The sequence below is a fragment of the Labrus mixtus genome, chromosome 13 (genome assembly GCF_963584025.1).
Source record: "Labrus mixtus chromosome 13, fLabMix1.1, whole genome shotgun sequence".
In the NCBI taxonomy this organism is placed as follows: domain Eukaryota; kingdom Metazoa; phylum Chordata; class Actinopteri; order Labriformes; family Labridae; genus Labrus; species Labrus mixtus.
Genome location: NC_083624.1, coordinates 17,775,889 through 17,798,936, shown reverse-complemented (window position 1 = coordinate 17,798,936; position 23,048 = coordinate 17,775,889). Strand labels below are relative to the sequence as shown.

The 23,048-nt window shown below is 39.2% G+C and overlaps 1 protein-coding gene across 6 annotated transcripts; it reads right to left on the bottom strand.

Moving 5' to 3' along the window:
• Positions 1 to 867: 867 nt before the first annotated feature.
• On the bottom strand, positions 868 to 22,183 carry LOC132987142 (sterile alpha motif domain-containing protein 9-like). 6 transcript variants are annotated; one of them, XM_061054008.1, is made up of 6 exons: positions 21,993 to 22,183; positions 9,366 to 9,523; positions 7,071 to 7,133; positions 5,953 to 6,017; positions 2,283 to 5,854; positions 1,926 to 2,049 (listed from the first exon to the last, which is right to left on the bottom strand). In XM_061054008.1, the coding sequence occupies exons 3-6, from the start codon at positions 7,087 to 7,089 to the stop codon at positions 2,046 to 2,048; spliced, it is 3,660 nt and encodes a 1,219-aa protein (XP_060909991.1). In that variant the 5' UTR covers positions 7,090 to 7,133; positions 9,366 to 9,523; positions 21,993 to 22,183; the 3' UTR covers positions 1,926 to 2,045. The 6 variants fall into 6 exon arrangements, with proteins under 6 accessions (XP_060909986.1, XP_060909987.1, XP_060909990.1 ...); XM_061054003.1 differs by having other exon boundaries at positions 868 to 5,854; positions 21,993 to 22,177; XM_061054004.1 differs by having other exon boundaries at positions 868 to 5,854; positions 9,366 to 9,400; positions 21,993 to 22,177.
• Between the last annotated feature and the right edge of the window lie 865 nt (positions 22,184 to 23,048).

Sequence of the window (23,048 nt, the reverse complement as noted above, 5' to 3'; positions counted from 1 at the left end):
GTGCTCAAGGGCGACATCTGCTGGATCAAAAAGTCTCATATTCTTCCTTTAAAATACATTCTTACATGGTGAGGTTACAGTGCATCTTTATTAGACAGGTATTTCATGACTCAGTGGTGGTCACTGTTTTCCATGGAGTGCAAAAGAAAGGCTGTTTGAACAAAGTCACAAAAGTAATGCACCCATCATGAGAAAAGTTAAAACGTCTTCCATTTTTAACATCTTATCAATACATATACAGACCAATGTAAAAAAAATAATCTACAATTCATTATCAAAGCTGGATGATGTGGTTAAAAACAATAGAAAAAGTAATTCAAGAAAAATTATCTGTATGTTTAAAACACTTTATAAAACAACTCAGCAAATTCTTCCAGGTCTTAAAGCCTAGATTTTAAACAGTGCACCTCACTAGACAGACATTTTAAATTCTGTTTGTCCTTTGTTAAAACAAACGTCATACACATGACGATCAAAGTAAAAAAAAACTTTAGTATTTCAAACCTCATTTTGGTATAAGCAGAATCAGGATGATTTCTTAGACCTGTGTTTCAAAACTCAGTGCTGATCATTGATTTTCTTTTTTATTTAAAGCAGTTTGAAAGAGTCACGGATGTCATTTCAGACATAACACAAGTTAAACATGCAAGTATTTCAAATATCCATTTTTGTATTAAAGGAAGATTGTGTGACATTTTACTCATAATTACAGCAGAAATCAAGTCTATCCTGTATAAATGTGTCTCTTAGTCATGACTGTCTACAATGAGTGAGAAGCTTGAGTGTCGCTGGCTGTGTTGTTGTCAGAGCCATGTTTACATGGACGGGACAGCCGGCTCATCTGGTTGCGTAGCCTATATAACATAGTATTTCAAACATCCATTTTTGTATTAAAGGAAGAATGTGTGACATTTTACTCATAATCACGGCCATTCCGTGTAAATTTACATGCAAGAGCTAACTAAAGAGCGCTACCATTAGCCTGCTAACACAACAATTAGTTGAAGAACACAATAACAGGAAATATACAAGTTTCAGTTTTCAACTTAAAAAAAATGACCCATATTTACAATGACTTGCTCAGTTTGATAGAAAACATTTTAACGTCATTCTCAACCAGTGTAGTTCTCTACCAAACCATTTACTCCATGATGTAACTTATGGAGCAAATGGTGCACACATAAATGTATCACATTATGCATCCACTTAAATTAACCCAATCCCTTTTTTTAAATTGGGCCTAAACACGGGTTTTTAGAACCGATGGGAACACAACTATAGGCCTAAAAAACAGTGTGTTGCATCAGGCTGCAGTTGTGGTTGAGTTGATATCAACTGCAACAGGGCCTTTCAACGAGAAACCGATAAAGAATGAAACTCTTGACCCCTGGGCATGCCCTCTAAGCTCACTTTTAAACAATGGAGGGACTTCCACCATCAGATTGGGGATACAAGTGTATGCCAGTATGAAGTCACCCTTCACTTTGCCAGTGACCCTGCAAAGGAGCTCTTCCACCTTCTTCTCTTTCCAGATTTTACCATTTTCCCAAACAGTAGCAAACTGATCCTGCCCAACCATGATGCACTTTTTGATTTCTCCAATGTTTACCAGTCGTTCATAACCCTTCTTCTTCCCCAGGAAGAAATGGAGAACAGGCCTTTTTCCATTCATCACTTCCTTCATTTCTGAGTGATAAGCAGTTTTCATCAGTGAGATGTACCTCCCAAGACTTTCACATTCTGGTAAACGCAGGTTCTGATGTGGCCACAACAGCACAACTGTAATGAAGTACAGAGGCAAATTATCACTCAATGGGATTTGCTCACGCAGAATTTGGCAAAGCTGACTAATTAGTGTGTGGTATGGCTGAATGTGTTGTGACTCCAGTTTGACACAACTCAACACAACATTGACGTAGACAAAGTTGATTCTCTCCCTCACAGTGGGGTTGTGCTCACAAACAAACTTATAACGCGTGGCAATATTCTCAATTAAGTCAGGGCGAATGTTATTTGAGAGACAGCTCAGAATCCCTGAAGAGACATCAGCTTTTTGCCCCTCGAGGAACAGTCTATCTATGTGCAGTTTCAGCTGGATTGACATGTTCTTTTTCTTCAAAAGAGCTGCAGACTCAGGCTTGCAGAAAAGCTTTGCATACTGATTGAAACATCTGGAAAGCTCATTATGGATTCGCTGTTCACGACTGTCTTTCATTCCAAATCTGGTGCCCAAGTTGACATAAAAATTTTCAAGGAGGTCGAAGTTTTTCTTCATCCTGTACTTGAGGATGTACAGTACATCCTCAAACTCTCTGAGAGTTATGTAGTAACTTCTGTGTTTGTTTGCCCTTTTATCATTTCCCTCAACATTCTGAAGTTCAAGTCTTCCAGAGAGAACCTCACTCAATATGGCATGGCGGACATTGTCAAATGAAAATATTGGGGTCTTTTCCAGCACCTCAATGATAAGAACTCCAACCTGAATTTCTCCCAGGCTCCCTGTAACATTGAAAGAACTGTTGTCTCCATCAATGTTTAATCGCTGAATGGACTCTTTTTTTGCAAGGTTCTGTGTTTCTTTGAATGCCTCTATTGCTGCCTGAGCCATTTTAAGAAAATTGTTCAATTCATCAGGGCTCAAAGGCTCTTTCGTGTTGTTTGAAATGGCATTCATCATCTCATGCTTGATAACTTGTGCTGCTGTGTCAGCGATATACGAGCTGTTTTTGGAAAGCTCTCTTGCTCCTAGTGCCCAAAATCTGGCCTCTAAGAAGTCCTTCTTTTTTAGGTAATAATACCTGGCCAGTAACTGAGAGACAATGGCATCTTTGGGAAATATTTTTGATGCATTTTGTAGCACAATCTCTTCCTGTCCTGGGGTTTCATTGGCAATTTGTTGAATGAGTGGAGAGAATTGAGATACCTCCTCCACAGAATGATATCTCTTCACCAAAATGTGGCGAACATCTTGCAGGAGTTTGTCTCTGCCTTGTGTGCTCTCATAAAGCCTTTGTGTAGTCAGCAGAAAGTCAGTAATGTCAGCCTTGCTCACATTGTGTGTTTTTGTAAGTTCCTGCAGACAGTGCACTGCAATACTTGAATGGATAATTTTTACAGCTTCAAATACCAACTTGTCCTCAACTACAGACCTGGCAATTAAAGGAGAGAATTTCCCAAATCCATCTTCGACTTTGACAGAACCACAAATTGGTTTTGGTTGAAGATCAAGAAATTCTTCACAGAGAGAGATGGAGAGAGAGGAACCCTTGCAGTAAACATTAAGAAGGACTAAAACAGCCAGGAGTTGTGCATGTTTCTGATTCATACTGAAGCTCTTCAGGGTGTTGCGGGCCACACCTTCAACATACTCAGGCTTAAAGTTTGTCTTCATGATCATGAATCCATAGAACGTTTCAGCATTCTTGTGTGTTTTCTCTATTTCTGCAAGTTTGTTCTCAAACAGTCTCTGCTCCTTATCAGAGAGGTTATTTCCAATGAATACCGAGTCTGCAGTTTGTGGAATCGGTTCAGGGGACTCTGACCTCATACAGTTAAGGAGAATTACCTGTGCAGTCTTGGACTGGATATTTTTCTTTGCACATTCTTTTTCAATGAGCTGCTGCAAGTCAAATACTTTTTCCTTGTCATCAAAGTCATCTATCATCAGCAAAACAGGGAGTCGTGGCCGTTGCTCCTCATTGTCAATCACTAAAAGTTTGACTACTTGATCTGCGACTTTAGCAAAATCAGCCTTGGAGTTTTTGAGGACAGCACAACGGAATTGGGCCCTTAGAGCCCATAAAGTATGCATGCCCAATGTTGTCCCACCACATCCGGCTACATGCATGAGGTGGAACAACACGCAGGCTTTTGTCAGGGAGCACAAATCTGGTATGACTGTGTTCACAATGAAGTCAAACTTGTCTCGTTTGATAAATGGTGTTGATCCGGGCTCTTCTGAGAAAAAGAAGTTCCACCAAGAAACTTTCCCCCCTTTGTAAAAGTTCTCCTCTTTTAGGAGTTTGTCCTCATTTCCTCCTTCACACTGGTTTACGCACAAGACCTCCAAGGTATCCAAGCTACGCTCTACTTTCTTGTCAAGAGGCACTTTGCTTTCCCCACCACAGGGAAGGAAGCGACGTGATGTACGATTTTTTGACCAAAGACTAAGGACGGTGCCATTGACCTCAGGAAAACTGAGCTCATATATGCATCTATCAGAGATGCTAATCCCGCACCGAACCTCAATTAGGTCTTTCCAGGAGGAAAATGCATTTTCATTTTCACATAAACAAAGGATTTGCTCTGTTCCTTTGAGCTCCTGGTAGAATGTCATAAAAGCCTCAACAAGGGGGTCCATTTTCTCACTTACTGTTGACAAAAGTAAGAAAATGACAAGGAATCTCTGGTTTGGCAGAACATCTTTCCGGCACAAGAAAGAAACCACGTCTCGAACAGATGCACCCTTTTCCTTCAGCCACTGATCTATGTCTGAGGGATTCTCATTCTCAATACCTCCATTGCAGAATACCCAGCTGGTGTCTCGAGTTAATTTCAACTTGTTAGCAATGTCCTCAACTCCTTCTGTGATTTTAAACTTTACTGGCAAATGTACATTGACAGTACTCTGCTGTTCAAAGTGCCGCTGTAATCCCTGCTTGGCCGATTCTGGATCAAAGTCTAAAACAGCTGTAGGGTTGAGTTCAACAAGAAATTCCAAAGATTCTAACTGGATTGGGTGTGATTTGTTAGTTACGATCACATAGCGCTCAAAGTGTGATTTATCTAAAGAGGGTGATCCACCAGTTATCATGTGACTTAACCGAGAGCCTTGAGTACTGCTTTTTATCACATCTAGGTGCTTCTCTTCTGCTTTTTTTCGTAGTTCAGATAGTTGGGACACCCTGTCTTTGAACTGGTCGGACCAGTCTTTATTAGACTTGGGGGTTTGGTTTTTTGGACGGATATTTTTACTGCTACCGCCATCTCGGATATAGAGCTGTTTTGAATTTGTTTCAGTGGTGACTGTTTCAATACCTTCTTTCTTGGCATTATTTGTGTCCATGTTTTCCTGTGTCCGTGTCAACTCTTTTAATGTAGTTTGGAAGAAGTTGTCTACACAGATCTTAGACTCAGGAACAATGTCCACTTCTATAACACATTTGTCTGATGATGTACAATTGTTATTGAGAACACCAACAAATCGCGGGGGTTTGATGCAAATATGAGCAATCTGTTTGTATTTAGACTCAAAACAACGGTCAATGGCGTTTTTAAGTCCCTCAACATAAGCCTCTTTATCCCCTACAACCACTCCCAACACCTGGCCATGTTTGAAATCTGGCTTGTCCCCTATTCCAAAATGAATGGTACCATTGGTGCGGCTATTCATGCAGGCAGAGGCAAAGCGAAGAACCTCGTAAGTGAACTTGCTCATTTTACTTTTTTCTGGTGTGTTGTAAAAACCTTTAAACTCGTGGCAGGGTTCAATGAAGTCTAAGGCACCAGATTCTGTGACATCAAGAATGCTGTCCTGCCTGTATCTATGTGCATGATGGTACCTGTGAAATGGGTAAGGTTTGCAAGGACCTCCAGGGAAATTTGTAGAACTTGTTGATTCCTCTTTCTGTAATTTCACCACCTCATCTCTGGCATGACTGATAAGTTTTGCTGGTCCAAAAGTCACGCCCATAGTTTTTAAGTCTGTTGAATCTATGAGCAAAAGACTAGGTCCATTAATGTCCTCTTGAAACAGTATTTCTGCAACACTGTCATCCACACCATCCACCTTGAGAACCCATTCTCTAACATGCTGTTTACTCCAATCCTTGATGTCAGGTGGCAGATCCTCCCCCTGAAAATGAAGAAGTGCTGTTACTTTCCAATTTCTCAACACTTCATTATGAATTCAGAAAGATTATTATGAACTGATGTTGTCAAACTGTTATTTACCTGAACTTCGTCTTGATCCCCCATAATGGTCTTGCTTTCGTCTTCACAATCAGAGACAACTAATGCTACAAAAATAATTCAAAAGAGCAATTACAAAAAAGACTCATTACTACAAAACTACCAAATCCATAGTAACTGCCACACTTTTCCCAAATCTTGACCACTAATGCTGCAGGAGTTTAAATATTTGGATACCGATCTATAAAAAAGACAATTTAGGAAAAGGTATTCAACCTTAAGTTCAGAGTTCAGTGTTTCCCCTGCCATTCATTTGGGGTAGCAGACCGCAACCTTAGCCTTAACATTTGCTCAGAAAGTAGTTAAGACTTGTTAAGATAAGGTTGTAAAATGTTATAGAGACTTATTGAGCCGCACTGCCGCACCGAGCAGAACTCCAGCGAAACTCCAGCTGTCCGGCTGTGCCGGGCTGTCAACACACAGCCTGTGTGTGTTGACTGACCGGAGCTGACACGCAATGCACACGTATCTGCAGGTAGTTCTGGGTTAGGCGGTGCTAACATAGCATGGAGGATGCTATCAACAAAGACTAAGCAGTGTGGAGGTATTTTACACTTCTTACACCATCAACTTCTACAACTACATGCAATCTCTGCACAGCTCATGTTTGAAAGACGGCAGACAAAACAAATCAAAGCAGTAAACTTTGTCGGCAGCTTTGCAAAAGACAAAGGTTAAGCAACAAAACACTTCATTTATTTATAGTTGTTTTATAAAGTTGGGAAACGTGAACCTGCCTAACAAACACAAATGATTCCAAGTCTCATCCACATATTGAGGAATACAGGTTATTAATCAAACACTGGTATCTGCAGATATCCATAGCTCAGGTATTGGACCTCAAAACGTTGGATCAGTGCTTCTCTATTAAATCTCAGTTGTTTTGTGTGAACAGATGAGCTGTTGGTGGATAATTAAAGAATAACTAACTAAACTGGCCACACCTCAAATACTCCTTGTCCTAAACACTTGCCCTTTAATTTTTTTCCTAAAAATTTGCCATTCAAACTTGATACATGAATAGTCTAAAATTAAATAAGGGATCTATTTATGGCTCTTCCTTTTATTAAAACATGAAAAGAAATAGATTCTAGCCTTACCTGAATCTTTCCTGATCATCCATGATAAACGTCACAGTTCTCACAAAATGTTGACCACCAATGCTGCAAGAGAAAGTAAAAAAAAAAAGACCAAATATAATTAATATAAGGTATTAAACTGTATAACTTTACCTAACCAAACTGTCTGTAGCTCGTTCCTTCTAAAATTCAGCAAATTGCAATGAAACTGTTGACCTGGGCAACTATTTGGCTACACAAAAACATTTAATATGTTACAAATGGGTTGTTTCTTATAGACCCTTTTAGTTAGTAACCAGCGTGGCATTTGTTGGTGGCTTAGCTGGAGGCAAAACAATCCTACAGATACTTTATCCAACGCTAGCTAGCAAGTTGTTTTTGGCTTCTTCTTTTTTTTCTCTGAATATCTCTCTATGAAGTCACTTACTCTCCAGCGTCGAGAGCGTTACTAGAATAAGTTAATACTAACAATGGAAGCAGCCTGGCTAAGCCGTACGCTCTCACTCAGCCGATGGATGATTTGACAGGACTGCTATAATATCAGAGTGTGTATAGTAAACAAACTGAGGGTGTTTCAGTCCTTAGATGTCTACAACTATGTTGTGAATGGCCATGTACAGGAATAATGATTTTTTTTTGTCGTATGAATTCATTAACTGAGTATTATACAAACGCTTTGGACACTGCTGTAACATAGAGGGGAGGAGTACATGACATATTTTTAATTAAATAGTCGGGAACACACGTGATCCGGTCAAACGGTCGGTTTGACTTTACTTTGTTCATTCTCACTGTGTCTGCAGCTAATTTTTAACAATAGCAACGTCATCTCACAGCAGCCTGCTGTAGTCTGTGAACATCTCCACTCAGATTAAAGCAGATTCAAGTTGTTTGTTGCAAAAACTACATTCATTTAGAGGGAAAAACATATTTGATATAAATACAAGCGTAATACTAAAATATAGCCTACCCAAAGATAAGAGTAAAAAAAAAACGCCCAAGGTATCGTGTCATTCTGTGGGAAAAGCTGGCCTGAGGGCAGATGACTGAGGAGGAAGAGAGACTGTTACAGGGCAAGCACTAACATGGCAAAGAAAGAAGTAGTCATGCTCACTGTGGCATGTAGATGTGTTCTTGCTTGACCAGAACACATTTACACAAGCGATATTCAAAGATTAAACTCTTGTCTGCATTGTTATAGCATTGGTATAAATGTGTCATCAAAGTGTCAGACTTTTTGTCTTTTGACTTTTCGGCCCAGTTTGATACCCGCCCTCCTGTCCCACAGTGAGTTTCCTGTTGTAAGGTAGGCCTACATGTAAGGTGCGAGTCAGGAAAATTTTAGGGACAGCCTTTTTTTTTTTTTACAAAAGTGCATGCTTGAAAACAATTTGAGTTAATGTTTTTTATTGGTCTTGCCATGATTCATATGCCAACAAAATGATGTATATGGTTGAAACATACCACTACTAGGGGACCCTCATTGAAAATATTTACAACAGGCCATTGGAGCAATTCTGCCACACTGAACAAACTACCAAAGTTTTTATGTGTAATAGTTTATGAAATATTCAATATCATTTATTTGGAAAAAGAATAGAGTATTGCACAATTTGAGGTGACAGATTAAGCAGATTGAAACAGGCCAGGGAGAATATGATTTGTGACTAATATAAGTGGGACATTTGCTTTTAGTTCTTGCATAAGGAGCAATACAATGATAAAGGGAGTGGCCAGTTTAACACTCCAAGGATATTTAATTAACCTTTGTATTATAAGCACTTCTGTTGGTTATTATCAAACTGAACTACATTTAAGTGCAGAAGAAAGCAAATACCACATTTATAACTAAAGACTGTCTCAACATTATATCTCACATTGCATTTGTGTGCGTCTCATCCACTTATCTGCCTATTACACGATAGGGCAGCCTCAACCTCATTTTATATCTGTCTTGAACATTTACAGGAAATATGACTGGCATTTTTTACGTGCTCTCTCTGGGGCGGACTGTGGCTTAATTAAAACCAGGAAGAAGCCACCGAGGGTTTTCTTTCACTGTTTCTGGAAACACAATATCAACATATTTAAGCGAACACAGCTAACAAAATATACATTTTAAGTTGATTAAGAGCCCCTTTTTTTGTTTTAGCTTTAAACCAATTAAATGTCAGTGTAGAAAACACGGAGGTAGAGTTGACAGAAATGTAGAAATACCTAGTCAGACCAAACGTCATATCACTGGGGATATTGTTCTTCATTACACGTTATATAGACTTTTTTTTATCTTCCTAAAATTACTGCTTTACTACTTACCCCTGTAAAAGTTCGTCTTCACTCCGCGGTGAAGTCTTAAACAGCGTTGGTACAACAGACGTGTCGAGAAAAGGAAGGAAGAGAGAGGTGCCCGTTAGTGCTTGCTTGCAGAGAGGAGGGAACATCAATGATGACCAAAACGGAAGGCAATCACTTCTCTGGAAAAGAAACTTAAATCTTAAAAAAGTAAAGAGTGTACGTTTGGTGTGTGTGTGCGCGCGCGCGCGCGCGTGTGTGCGTGTGTGTGTGTGTGTAAAAGATAAAGATAAAGATAAACTTTATTGATCTCCCATCGGGGAATTTTTTTCGTTACAACAGCTCAAGCAAAACAGGAAACAGGAATATAATTATTAAAAATAACAAGAAGTTTAAAATCAAACATATTTACATCAGTTAAATAAAGGGAGAAAAAATACAATAATAGAATAATACAAGGCATGTACACTTCCACTTGTGGAAAGAGTTATTATTATTAAAAACACACAGTGTGTAGCATTCTTGATATGAGTCATGAGGTGGTGATGTTGTTAAAGAGTCTGATTAAACAGTCTGACTACAGATGGGATGAATGACCTGCAGTAGCGCTCTGTCTTGCAGGGTGGGTGTCTCAGTCTGCTGCTGAAGGAGCTGCTCAGGGCCCCCACAGTGTCATGCAGGGGGTGAGAGGGGTTGTCCATGATGGATGTCAGCTTTGTTAAAGAGCCCATATTATGCCCTTTTTGGGGTTCGTATATTTAATCTATGTACCTACTTTTGTCCGTTCACAATAGCTAAAGTTCGAAAAAAAAAGAGTCTGTTTTCATGTACTGCTCCTCCTTGCTCCCTCTACGCTCTGAGTCCGTCAGCTACGCTCTGCTGAGCCCCCACTGTTAACAGCGTTGGTGCAATAGACGTTTCGAGAAAAGTCAGGAAGAGAGAGCCGCCTGTTCGTGCTTGCTGGCAGAGAGGAGGGAACATCTGGTTACCATTACGGAAGGCAGTCACTTCTCTGGAAGTTAGTGTATGTGTTAAATAAAAATTGCCCCAAACCAAAAATGTGTACTTACCTCACCTTTCAATGGCCACAAGCTGCACATTTAGGTTTTTACACACCTGCTGTGCTTATGACTATTTATAGAAACATGACTTTAAATGTGAGATTAAAGGGTAATCTTTAATCTGAGTGTTTTTAATCCTTAATTTTTTTAGAATGTATTTGTGTGTCTAAATTAATGCTTCAAACTCTTCAGCAGGCTTCCATGAAATAGGCTATTACATCTGCAATCTCTTTAGAGCATATATTACTCCTCTTTATACTGCCCCCTTGTGGGCCAGGTTTAGAAAGGCAAGCATACAAAAGCTTAAAGTTGCTTATAATGACTCCATGAGAATACTATTTAAAAAACCTTGATGGATTAGTGCAAGTGAGCTATTTTGTAATGCAGGAGTTAACATATTTCAGGCTATTATGAGAAACTTGATGTTCACCTGTATCTGTTGATTGAAGGATTCTCTGCTGACAAATCCCAGTCAGAGTTCTGTGCGATACCAGTCATCCTTGTAGCGACACTGGTACAACTGTCTTTTATAATATAGATGATGTTTCTCTCTGTTTGTTTGTCATTTTACCTTGTGTTATTATTTTGTTTGTTTTTTATATATTTTCTAATGGACTCCTGAGTCTGGCAATAAAGACGATGATGATGCAACAGTCTCACCTTGTGGGAAATCAAAGTACGTCCACAAAACTTTGAACTTTCTACCGTAATGCAAATTGATTTAAAAATAAAAAATAAAGAAATAAAGAATGAGCAGGTTGACACAGAATTATGTTTGTTTCCACTTTCCTAACTGTATTTTATGAGCATATAATCTCCTTTCTCTCTAAGGCTAACAAGAAAATAGTGTAAGCAAGTCACTTGGAACCTGTTGATCCTTTGATTAGTTGAATGATAAATGGACTTCAGCCTGTATTGCGCTTTCCTAGTCTTCTGACTACTCAAAGCACTTTTACACCGCAGGTCACACCTACATATTCACACACTGATGGTAGAGGCTGCTATGTAAAGTGACCATCAGAAGTTATTAATCCCATTCAAACACATTCATACAAGTCAAACAAAGTTTGCCACAGTTAAGTACAAAAAAAACAGTAACACACAAGTGACCACACCAAAAATGTGGACTGCAACACCCAGGGGCGGCCAAATTGGCCCCTGGCCAAATTGGGGCCCTAAGCAGAATTTTATTTTGACCCTGGCCCTGGTGACATACTGGGCGTTGGCTCCGTGTCACCCTTAGTAACACACTTCAGCATTGACCCTGTTATGAATAGAAATCCATCATACAAGCAGATTATTAAGATTTGTTTTGGTCTTATTGGTAAATTACACAATGGAAATTAATGTAAATACTAGCCTCACAAAGATTAAAATGCAATTAATGCAAATACGACTACAACTAATAATAATATTCATTATGATTTGATTTGATGATATTTCTATATTTAAATATTTTTATATATGTGGAGCCCATATTAATATCAGGCATGTTCATGGACACTAGGCACCCCCCCAGTCTCATATTGTTTTTGATATTTTATTTTATTATCTTGTTCAATCATACTGTTAGATATTCCTGTACAAAGGCACTGTGATATTTTAGTTGGTACATTTGTGGGTCAAATTGAAGAAGTATCACACAGGCACTTTTGGGGCAGCTCTGGGCAGCACAGGGGTCTTGGATGCCATGCGTAGCTCAGTCGACCCAGTTGTCCGAGAGTGTGCAGCCACGCTGAGTTGATGTGTTTGTGTCTCTGTGTTTCAGGTGAGCAAAAGTGATAAAAGTGACAGTAGGAAATCCACAGTTAGCCTTCTTTAATATTTACTGTGTGTGTGTGTGTGTGTGTGCAGAATATTTGTATAAGTGTGTGAGAGAGTCATAAGCATCATCTTTGATTAGCAGATCTTTGATGCCATGCGTAGCTCAGTCGATCCAGTTGTCCGAGAGTGTGCAGCCACGCTGAGTTGATGTGTTTGTGTCTCTGTGTTTCAGACCGAAGTAAAAGAATAATCATAAAACCCATGCACACTTGGTTCTTTGTGTACAAGTGTGCAACATATACACTTATTTTTATACTTAGGTTCTATATTCCTACACTGCTGTTTGCTGCTACAACGCTTTAAATGTCTCCATTGTGGGTCAAATAAAAGATAATCTTAATTTATCTTATTTTATCTAATCTTATATGACGGTTATGAATTAAATTCACCAAGAGATGACGACATTTTACCTCCATAAAAATAGCCCAAAACTTCTATTGATAGCATAGATTGATAGGCTATAAACCTGAGCCAACATACGACCACCAACTGGTCAATTAACCACTCCTTTTTCAACAGAGGTGAGTGTATATGCAGTTAACAAGACATTCAATAAATGATAATCAGGGCCGCTGGAAAATGTAATCTCCAGTCCACATCCAGACAGAATGATCCTCTCTTCTGTCTCATGATTAGCAGGCTAGCAGCTGGGGTGTTTATGCCACTAAGTTTTTCTTTTTTATTTCAACAACATACCTTCAAGTGAAGCACGAGCCTCCTGTTGTTTTGACTTTTTCTTTCTTTTGCTTGCTCCCGATTCATATTGCCGTTTGGAGGCCATCTCTCCACCTGCATCCAACTGCCTGTCGGCGCATCTGACCGCTGATTGGTCAGATGCTGCGTGCTGTCAATCATTGCGGCAACGCGTGCGGTGTCAGATTACTCGTCTCTTTTTTTTTCTCTCCTGCCTCGGGCTTGACTTGGTGCTCTACGCGCGCCTCACGGCAGCGATGCACATCCTTTGCGCATTTGCAGAGAATGCGTCCCCTTGCGCAAAATGGGGCCCCCCATGGATCGTGGGGCCCTACGCACAGCACATGTTCTGTGTGTAGGGAGGGGCGGCGCTGGCAACACCACCACACAGAATGGCCACCCTGTAGTCACACTACAATAATGTTGCACACTTACACTTAAGTAGCAACTCGAGTGACCCAATGAATGTGGAGTACAGTTACCACCGAAATGTCACAAACCAAAAAGTTACTGCACACGAAAGCACTTACTGCAGCTAAACAAACACACAACAGCTTCCATCAGCGAGCAAAGTGAGCAAGTCCCCTGAGTGCTGCAACAAAAAGTAATCTCACCTGGTACCGTCAACTAAATCCTGACTTTCTTCAGAGGCTTGCCGGGCTCGAGGCGACTTTAAAGACAAACATCAGAGTTTCAGTCGTAACTGAAACGTCTGACACGCCTATCCCCAACAGAGAACAGGTCTCCACCCAGGATTACCTCCAAAAATAAAAAAAGCAAAATAACAAATAGTGGACCGTTGAAAGGACGAATAAATCAGCCCAGCTGGCCCACTCTCTCACTAACCAGGGAAATCACTTACAAATCTTGAAAGCACTCAGACACTAAACTCAACTGATACTCACCAGGAAACACAATGGTGACCAAACAAGAAAACCCAACGAAGGCCACAAGTTACACAAAACAAACCTCATGGTCGTTCGATCCCAGACGAGCCCCCATTTTGTTACATCCCGCCCTAAGGCGACCCTATGGGGCTAACAACAAACCATACATTGACCCATTAAAAGACACTAAACACCTTAACAAAGGTTCTGGCAGGCCGTCAACCGACGATCTTGAGGAGCCGAAGAGAGCTCAAGAGCTCCCAGGAAAGTAGGTGGTTAGTGACTGAGATACATGCAGTAATATGATGTACTGTATATGCACAGAGAGAGAGAGAGAGAGAGAGAGAGAGAGAGAGAGAGAGAGAGAGGAGCTCAAGGTGCCAGTTTCCCCGGTAGTCTAAGCCTATAGCAGCATAACTAAGAGCTGGTCTACACCAGCACCAGCCCTAACTATAAGATTTATCAAAAAGGAAAGTTTTAAGTCTATTCTTAAAAATACAGACTGGCTGGAAGGCGGTTCCAGAGGAGAGGAGCCCGATAACTGAAGGCTTTACCTCCCATAGTACACTTAGAGACTGTAGGTACCACTAGTAGGCCTGCATTCTGGGACCGTAATGTTCTCGAGGGACAGTACGGCACTAGTAGCTCCTTCAGGTAAGATGGTGCCTGGCCATTTAGAGCTTTGTAAGTGAGAAGAAGGATCTTGAATTCTATTCTAGACTGTATAGGGAGCCAGTGCAGAGAAGCCAAGACAGGAGTAATGTGGTCCCTTTTCCTAGTTCTGGTCAGTACACGAGCTGCAGCGTTCTGGACTAGTTGAAGAGTATTTAGAGACTTGCCAGAGCACCCTGACAAAAGAGAGTCACAATAATCCAATCTGGAGGTAACAAATGCATGAACTAGTTTTTCTGCATCATTTTGCGACAGGATATTCCTGATCTTGGATATTACGATTGAATTGGATCAAATGAGAAAGAAAAGACAACAGACGATCCCTGACTGAGAGGCACAAGTGGCTTCAATTAGTGGGTTCACCTGGGCTGTAGAACAGAAAGGGAGAAGGGACAAACAGTACAGGGACACCTACAGCCGTAACACTTGTCAGGTTAGGTGTACGTGATGTGGATTCCCGTTGTTGATATGTTTGATGATGAAGAAATTCGCTGTTGACACTGACTTGCTTACATAATGATCATTTTATTGACAAACAAGTTACAGCATCGCCAGGCTCGCCATGGTTCGACCTGGGAGAGACACAGCCAAAAGTGATCTCTCCTGAACATACACTGAGAATGCTATTTATACACAATGTTACAGAACACATAAGGACATCTGTTTGTTTTTTAGGACAACCCCTCCTACTTCAACAGCAGCAGGGGTCTCTGCAATTATATGTATGTCATAAACTTAAAGGACAACACAGGTCACAGGTACAATCTCCTGTCTAGATGTCCCTGGGAAACCCTCTGGACATAAGGGTCCATTTGTTCACATTCCACTGTGGGGGATCCTAGATTTGCTCCAAACATTTCCTGACACTCATAACTCATCCTGCGAACCACACCTCTAAACAACCATTCCACTGAAGGAAACTCCTTTAACAGATGTGTGCAGTATACACTTAAAGATCACTATAATATCTCTGTCCTAGATATTTAATACACTTCATTCCCCCCTTCGAGACGATAGTCTCGCAAACAAGAAAAACATACAATCATGATGTTAATTGGCCTCATAAAAATCACTTCTATCCATGCTTAACCTTAGCAATATAGTAAAATATTTGTTTGTTCTAGAGTGTGAGAGCGAAAAACCCATCTGGCAGCTATCTTTCTTTTTTATCCATCAAACAATCTAGACAGGAAAACTCTCTCACGGTCCCTCTGCCCCAGGCAACCACATATAGTACTCCAAACCAATCAAATCAAAAAAGAAAAAGGTTATAAAAACTTTATAGGATGATATAGAAATGCACACATTTAAACCCTCAGAAATAAAATCAAAAAAGTTGTCCAAAGTCAGGCTGGTCGACCCATCGCACCTTCCAATGGACCTTTCCCTACCTAACACCACTTTCCCTAAGGATCGATAAAGAAATAAAACACCTGAGGTCCCAATATATGCATCTCATACAGTTCCTGAAAACTCCAATACTAATCCCAATAATATGTTTAACTAAAAATATCTACTATAGAGTAAAAAGTACATTATAGTAACCAATAATACAAATTACATTGTAATGAAGAAAATCCAATATTATAAAAACATACATAAAACATACATAAAACATACATAAATATCAAAACTGTTGCTTTTTAGCAGCATCAGCTTCTACTGTAATAACCCCTCAATAATTTTTCAATCGAAACCCCTCATCATGATGTCCTCATTCAGGTTTCCACTGTCCATGTCCATCCTCCATTGTCCTAAGTTTAGTTGTTCAAGTCCATTAGGCTGGAAGGATCTCTGGACAATTAGCCACCCTCACTTTGGTCTTCCCAAATATTGTCCTAGGAAGAAAAATCAACAACCAGTATCTTTGCACATACAAAAACATCAAAAATATATTCATTTTTGTATCATACTTTCATATTATTCCAATACATGATTAACCTATTCAATTTCCCCCCTTTTATCCATTCACTTCTTTGTTCAAAATAATAGGGAGTCAATGATGAAGTCAGATATTCAAAATGGATATTTCTCTACCAGCTCTTGTCCAATCTCTATGACCTCCTCTATGAACTACACTTTTACACCTCTTCCACAAGCCTTGCTCAATCATGTTTGTTTGCTTAGATTAGGTTATGATAGTTATTTGTTTGATTAATTCATTGATTTTGGATTGATGTTGCTTTGTTTAAATAAATTATGTTATATTTTAAGAGAGCAGTTGTTTGTGATTACTGGTGTATTTGCATTGTGATATAAGCTGGGTGCGAAGGCTTTGTGTACGGATTTCACGCCTTCAATTTATTAAATATAGTTATTAATTATTAATAATATTAGTAATTAAATAACTAATTTGAGACTGATTTGAGTGATATTTTGGTTATATTTCCCTGAGTACAGGGTGGTGCCCAAAAACGAGATAAGACGAGATGAAACATAGTTTAATGATATTTTTATTTATATTATTAATAATTAAATACAATACATTTGGCCTCAATCGGCATCGGCCACAGTTGTCATTTAGTGTTGACAGTCGGCAGTATTTGTCATTTAGTGTTGACAGTCAGCAGTATTTGTCATTTAGTGTTGACAGTCGGCAGTATTTGTCATTTAGTGTTGACAGTCGGCACTTGGCACATTTAGTGTTGAGAGAGAGTGGGGAATGACATGCGGGAAGGAGGCCACGAGTGGGATGTGAACCTGGGCCGCCCGCTTGAGACGACAGCCTCCATACATGGGGCGCGCGCCCTAACCACTGCGCCACCAACGCCCCGCGACAGTTGTCATTTTCCCTTGACAGTCACAAGTCGGAATAAATTCCGCTTCCGCTTGTTTCCGTAGTTGAGATAGTTTGGGCACCCTAGCAATGAACTCGTTGAACTCTTTCATAGATTTGGGGGTTTGGGTTTTTGGAAGGATATTTCTACTGCTAGCACCATCTCGGATAAAGAGCTGTTTTGGGTTTGTTTCAGTTTTGACTGTTTCGACATCTTCTTTCTTGGAATTATTTTTGTATTTTGCTTTTAATGTTATTTGGAAGAAGTTATTTTCACAGATCATAAACTCAGGAACAATGTCCACTTCTATAACATATGTATCTGATGATGCCCGGTTGTCATTGAGAACACAAACAAATCGAGGTGGTTTGATGCAAAGATGAGCAATGTGTTTGTATTTAGACTCAAAACAATGGTCAATGGCGTTTTTAAGTCCCTCAACATAAGCCTCTTTATCCCCTACAACCACTCCCAACACCTGGCCATGTTTGAAATCTGGCTTGTCCCCTATTCCAAAATGGATGGTGCCATTGGTGCGGCTATTCATGCAGGCAGACGCAAAGCGAAGAACCTCGTAAGTGAACTTGATCATTTTACTTTCATCTGGTGTGTTGTAAAAACCTTTAAACTCGTGGCAGGGTTCAATGAAGTTTAAGACACCAGATTCTGGGACATCAAAAATGCTGTCCTGCCTGTATCTATGTTCATGATGGCAACTGTGAAATGGGTAAGGTTTGCGAGGACCTCCAGGGAAATTTGTAAAACTTGTTGATTCCTTTTCCTGTAATTTCACCACCTCATCTCTGTCATGATTGATACCGGTTTTTGGAAGGATATTTCTACTGCTACCACCATCTCGGATAGAGAGCTGTTTTGATTTTGTTTCGGTTTTGACTGTTTCGACATCTTCTTTCTTGGAATTATTTTTGTATTTTGCTTTTGATCTTATTTGGACAAAGTTATTTTCACAGATCATAAACTCAGGAACAATGTCCACTTCTATAACATATGTATTTGATGATGCCCGGTTGTCATTGAGAACACCAACAAATCGAGGTGGTTTGATGCAAAGATGAGCAATGTGTTTGTATTTAGACTTAAAACAACGGTCAATGGCCTTTTTAAGTCCATCAACATAAGCCTCTTTATCCCCTACAACCACTCCCAACACCTGGCCATGTTTGAATTTTGGCTTGTCCCCTATTCCAAAATGGATGGTGCCATTGGTGCGGCTATTCATGCGTGCAGACGCAAAGCGAAGAACCTCATCAGTGAACTCAATCATTTTACTTTTTTCTGGTGTATTGTAAAAACTGTTAAACTCGTGGCAGGGTTCAATGAAGTTTAAGACACCAGATGCTGTGACATCAAGAATGCTGTCCTGCCTGTATCTATGTGCATTATGGAAACGGCAAAATGGGTAAGGTTTGCGAGGACCTCCAGGGAAATTTGTAAAACTTGTTGATTCCTTTTCCTGTAATTTCACCACCTCATCTCTGTCATGATTGATACCGGTTTTTGGAAGGATATTTCTACTGCTACCACCATCTCGGATAGAGAGCTGTTTTGATTTTGTTTCGGTTTTGACTGTTTCGACATCTTCTTTCTTGGAATTATTTTTGTATTTCGCTTTTGATCTTATTTGGACAAAGTTATTTTCACAGATCATAAACTCAGGAACAATGTCCACTTCTATAACATATGTATCTGATGATGCCCGGTTGTCATTGAGAACACCAACAAATCGAGGTGGTTTGATGCAAAGATGAGCAATCCATTTGTATTTAGACTCAAAACGATGGTCAATGGCCTTTTTAAGTCCATCAACATAAGCCTCTTTATCCCCTACAACCACTCCCAACACCTGGCCATGTTTGAATTTTGGCTTGTCCTCTATTCCAAAATGGATGGTGCCATTGGTGCGGCTATTCATGCGTGCATACGCAAAGCGAAGAACCTCGTCAGTGAACTCTTTCATTTTACTTTTTTCTGGTGTATTGTAAAAACTGTTAAACTCGTGGCAGGGTTCAATGAAGTTTAAGACACCAGATGCTGTGACATCAAGAATGCTGTCCTGCCTGTATCTATGTGCATTATGGTAACGGCAAAATGGGTAAGGTTTGCAAGGACCTCCAGGGAAATTTGTAGAATTTGTTGATTCCTCTTTCTGTAATTTTACCACCTTATCTCTGTCATGAATGATACTCATGTCAGGTGGCAGATCCTCCCCCTGAAAATGAAGAAGTGCTGTTACTTTCCAATTTATCAACACTTCATTATGAATTCAGAGAGATTATTGTTATTAAACTGATGTTATTAAACTGTTATTTACCTGAACTTCACCTTGATCCCCCATAGTGGAGTTGCTTTTGTATTCACAATCAGAGACGAATAATGCTACAAAAATATTTGAAAATAGAAATTAATAAAGGAACTACTTTCTGTACTGCTTGCACATAAAATGTAAAAAGGACTACAGTTAAGTTTTACTTTAATACTTCCTAAATGTCCTTGATATCTACCAAGCCTCTCACAAATCATGACCACTAATGCTGCAAGAGAAGGTGTAAGTATGAGGAAAGTGATGTTTAACAAATGTCCCAACATATTTGGGTCAAGGTTTTGATTTTTTCTTTTTACACTGTTTTATGTTTTATCAATTTATGGAGCCTTATTCAAACTGTCAAGATCCAGAAAGGCATTTGCACTTACAGATCAGATCCTGTCAGACTACTAAAACAGAAACTAAAATGTAAGAAAAACATCTCACAGCCATTACGTGTTAACCGGCTCAGCTGTTTAATTAATTTTTAAGGATAATTGAAGGGTAAGGCTTGGCACTGGCAACGGCTCAAACATTCCCTGTCCTTTCAGCGCCTACCTTTATGTTCTTGTTTTTTATGAAATGCTAAAATTAGATTTGATAGAACAAAAGTCTAATGTGTGGCAATGAAGACAATGCTCAGTAAGAAAAAGAACAGATTTCAGCCTTACCTTGTTGTCTTTGAACATCCATTACTGACACACTTCTCTGAAATTGTGTCGGCTTTAGCTGCGTGAAGAAATTGTACACATTAAGTTATCGGTGTTTAACAACAGTTTAAACATTGGTAAGACTCGGTTTTGAACTTAAAAATGTTAGTCAACTGTCAGCAAATTGCTGGACCTGGAACTGTTGACCTAGCAAACATTTTGGCACAAATGTAATGTGTGATGTGTTATAAGTATGCCTGACATAAGTAATGTCAATTAATTTATATTCTTGTAAGTATTCTTGTTTTAATGCGCTAATACTTGGCGAGAAGGCTAGGTCGCCATTTAACTTTAGTAAAGTTAAATGGTTGACAATTTCAATTCCTGTACTTTACATGATTTAAGAAGGACTGGTACCAATGGAGTGAGAGGAACTTTGATAGACAGTGACCCTGATCCTTGAACTATTTTTGGTATTTTGGTTTACTTTTGTCAGTGTCTATTTTCTAACCTTAATGAACTGCAGCCATTGTGGAGCTATTTACATGTCTGTTGGTTTTATATATGGAAGTGACTGAGCTGGCCCGCTCAACTAGTGAGCACCAACATGGCAAAAGGATTCAAATCAAATCAAGAGCAGACTGAACATAGATTATGAGAGATGCAACAACTTGTGTTTTTTTAAGAAAAGCACCAGAATTGGGCATTGCCACGGCCACAAGCTTTCAATTTGAACAATTTTTAATTTTGAAAATAATCTGACCAACTTCAAAAGGCTCTGGTAAACCCCTATTGTTCAAGGATGACCCACAGTTTCAAAAGATATTAGAATGACTGACCGTCAGCTGGGTTTGGGGTATGGCTCTTTATTACTTTTTGAATCTTCACATGAATAACGTGCCAACCAGATAGCCCTCATTTAGATAACACAAGGGTCATGTCCTTTTTTTAAGACTCAATCTTTGGTGAAATTTTTAACAGGTTCGGCTTTAAAAAAAACAATTCATCTTGTCAATAACAAACAAAATATAGTAATTCCTGTATTGCAAGAGGATCACTATTGTTGCTCAGGGTGCTAATGGGTTAGTATGATTTCATAACATATAAATGTCGAAGAACCTGTTAGACATCTCTATGACCAAAGTATTCATAGTATCTGTTCTTATCTCATTAAGAAACCAGATCGATCGTTCAACATTTAAGTACAGATGAAGGCAAAAGCTACATTTCAGTTAAGAAAAAACTGAATGCTTCACATCAATCTGGTTCCCAAAAACAAAATCTTCAGTTCCACATCTGTTTCCACATCTGGTTTCTTTTTACTATCTTTCTTCAGCCTTATAGTACAGTTGTAGACACCATTAGGATCACAATTTGAACATTGTGGCCTCCTACTCTATCCACTGTCCTATCCAATAAAGGCAACCCCCCACTCCGTCACACACACACACACACACACACACACACATACAAGTAGGTTTTTAAGGTTATAAGTTAAGCTTTCAAGTTATAAGTTGAATTAATACATTATAACGGTAAAAAACAGAAATATACATTTTAAAATGCACAAACCTCATACTCACAAGTCAAAGATAAAACAGAAAAGACATACATCAACCAAACTGGGTTACTATCATGTCACTGAGTATATCTGGGTTTTCATGATTCATTATTTAGATGTTTACCTCCCTATCTGAGTATTTTTTAGCAATGGTCAAATATAAGAAAGAGTTGGCCTTCTTAAGAATTCCAAAAATGACTTACCCCTCTCAAAGTTTCCAGACTGCAACGTTAGTTTGTTTGCAGATCGGAGAAAAAAAATCAATGGTGCCACGACAGGATGACATCTGTCCTTATAAGGGCGATCACTTCTAAAGAAACGAAACTATTTGTTTCAGGTGCACGCCTCTCAACAGGGTGGAGTACCTATATGTGCCAGGCATAGAAAATAAAGTCAAAGTGTAGTCCCAAATCCTCCTCCTTTCTTTTACTTGGCAGTTAATGTTTCAGTATAACTGCCACGTTGTTTCTTCCTCCTCTTTAAGACCAAGGTGCTAATAGAGCAGATCATGTCAGAGAATAGAAATGTAGAAATAAATCTCACAGTTGGTAAATGTGAACCAGATCAGCTGTCTGAGGGTTATTGGAGGATAAAGGTTGGCACTGGCCACACCTCCTGTGAACCTAACCAGTTTATCCTGAAATGTAATTATGAAATGCACATGCACATGTCATTTAATGATGCTAACAAGCATGACGTGACTTCCTTATCCATGTCAGGAGTAGAAGTACTTGTAGCTGACGAATATATAATAAAAACAAGTTCTCCCATGTTTGACTTGTTTTTACCTTTAAATTCACAAATGATTGCTTTCTTTGCAGTGCAGATTAATTCAATGATGGGAGGCATTTGATTGATCCCCAGGTGGTCTTTGAGACGCAGTCATTTATGTGACATACTTTTTCTTGATAGACATGAGGGAAAGTCATGTTTTCATAGTCCACAAATAAAAAACTTTCAGGGCCCCTTATATATGTTCAAAAAACTCACATGAACTTGACGGCCAGATTCTGATTCTTTTTATGTTAACTAATGAACATTGTTTCATCTGAAATAAAATATAGTTTTACTCTCTGTCGTAACAGGTGTACCTTTAGATGTACTTGAATTAACGTTTTACGAATATTAAGGAACAGTGGAAAAATATTTTAACTTAAATTAAGTTAAATTAATTTAACTAGATAAACTGATGATGAATGATGAGAAAAGTCCATCCTCTCCGTCTTCTGCCTGCTCCACTTTTCAGAAAATGTGTGCTC

What these genes read in the sequence shown, in the direction of transcription:
- LOC132987142 (XM_061054003.1), bottom strand. An exon ending in GGGATCAAGACGAAGTTCAG is followed by an intron (nt 5,855 to 5,952) that starts GTAAATAACAGT and finishes CTTCATTTTCAG; the next exon opens with GGGGAGGATCTGCCACCTGA.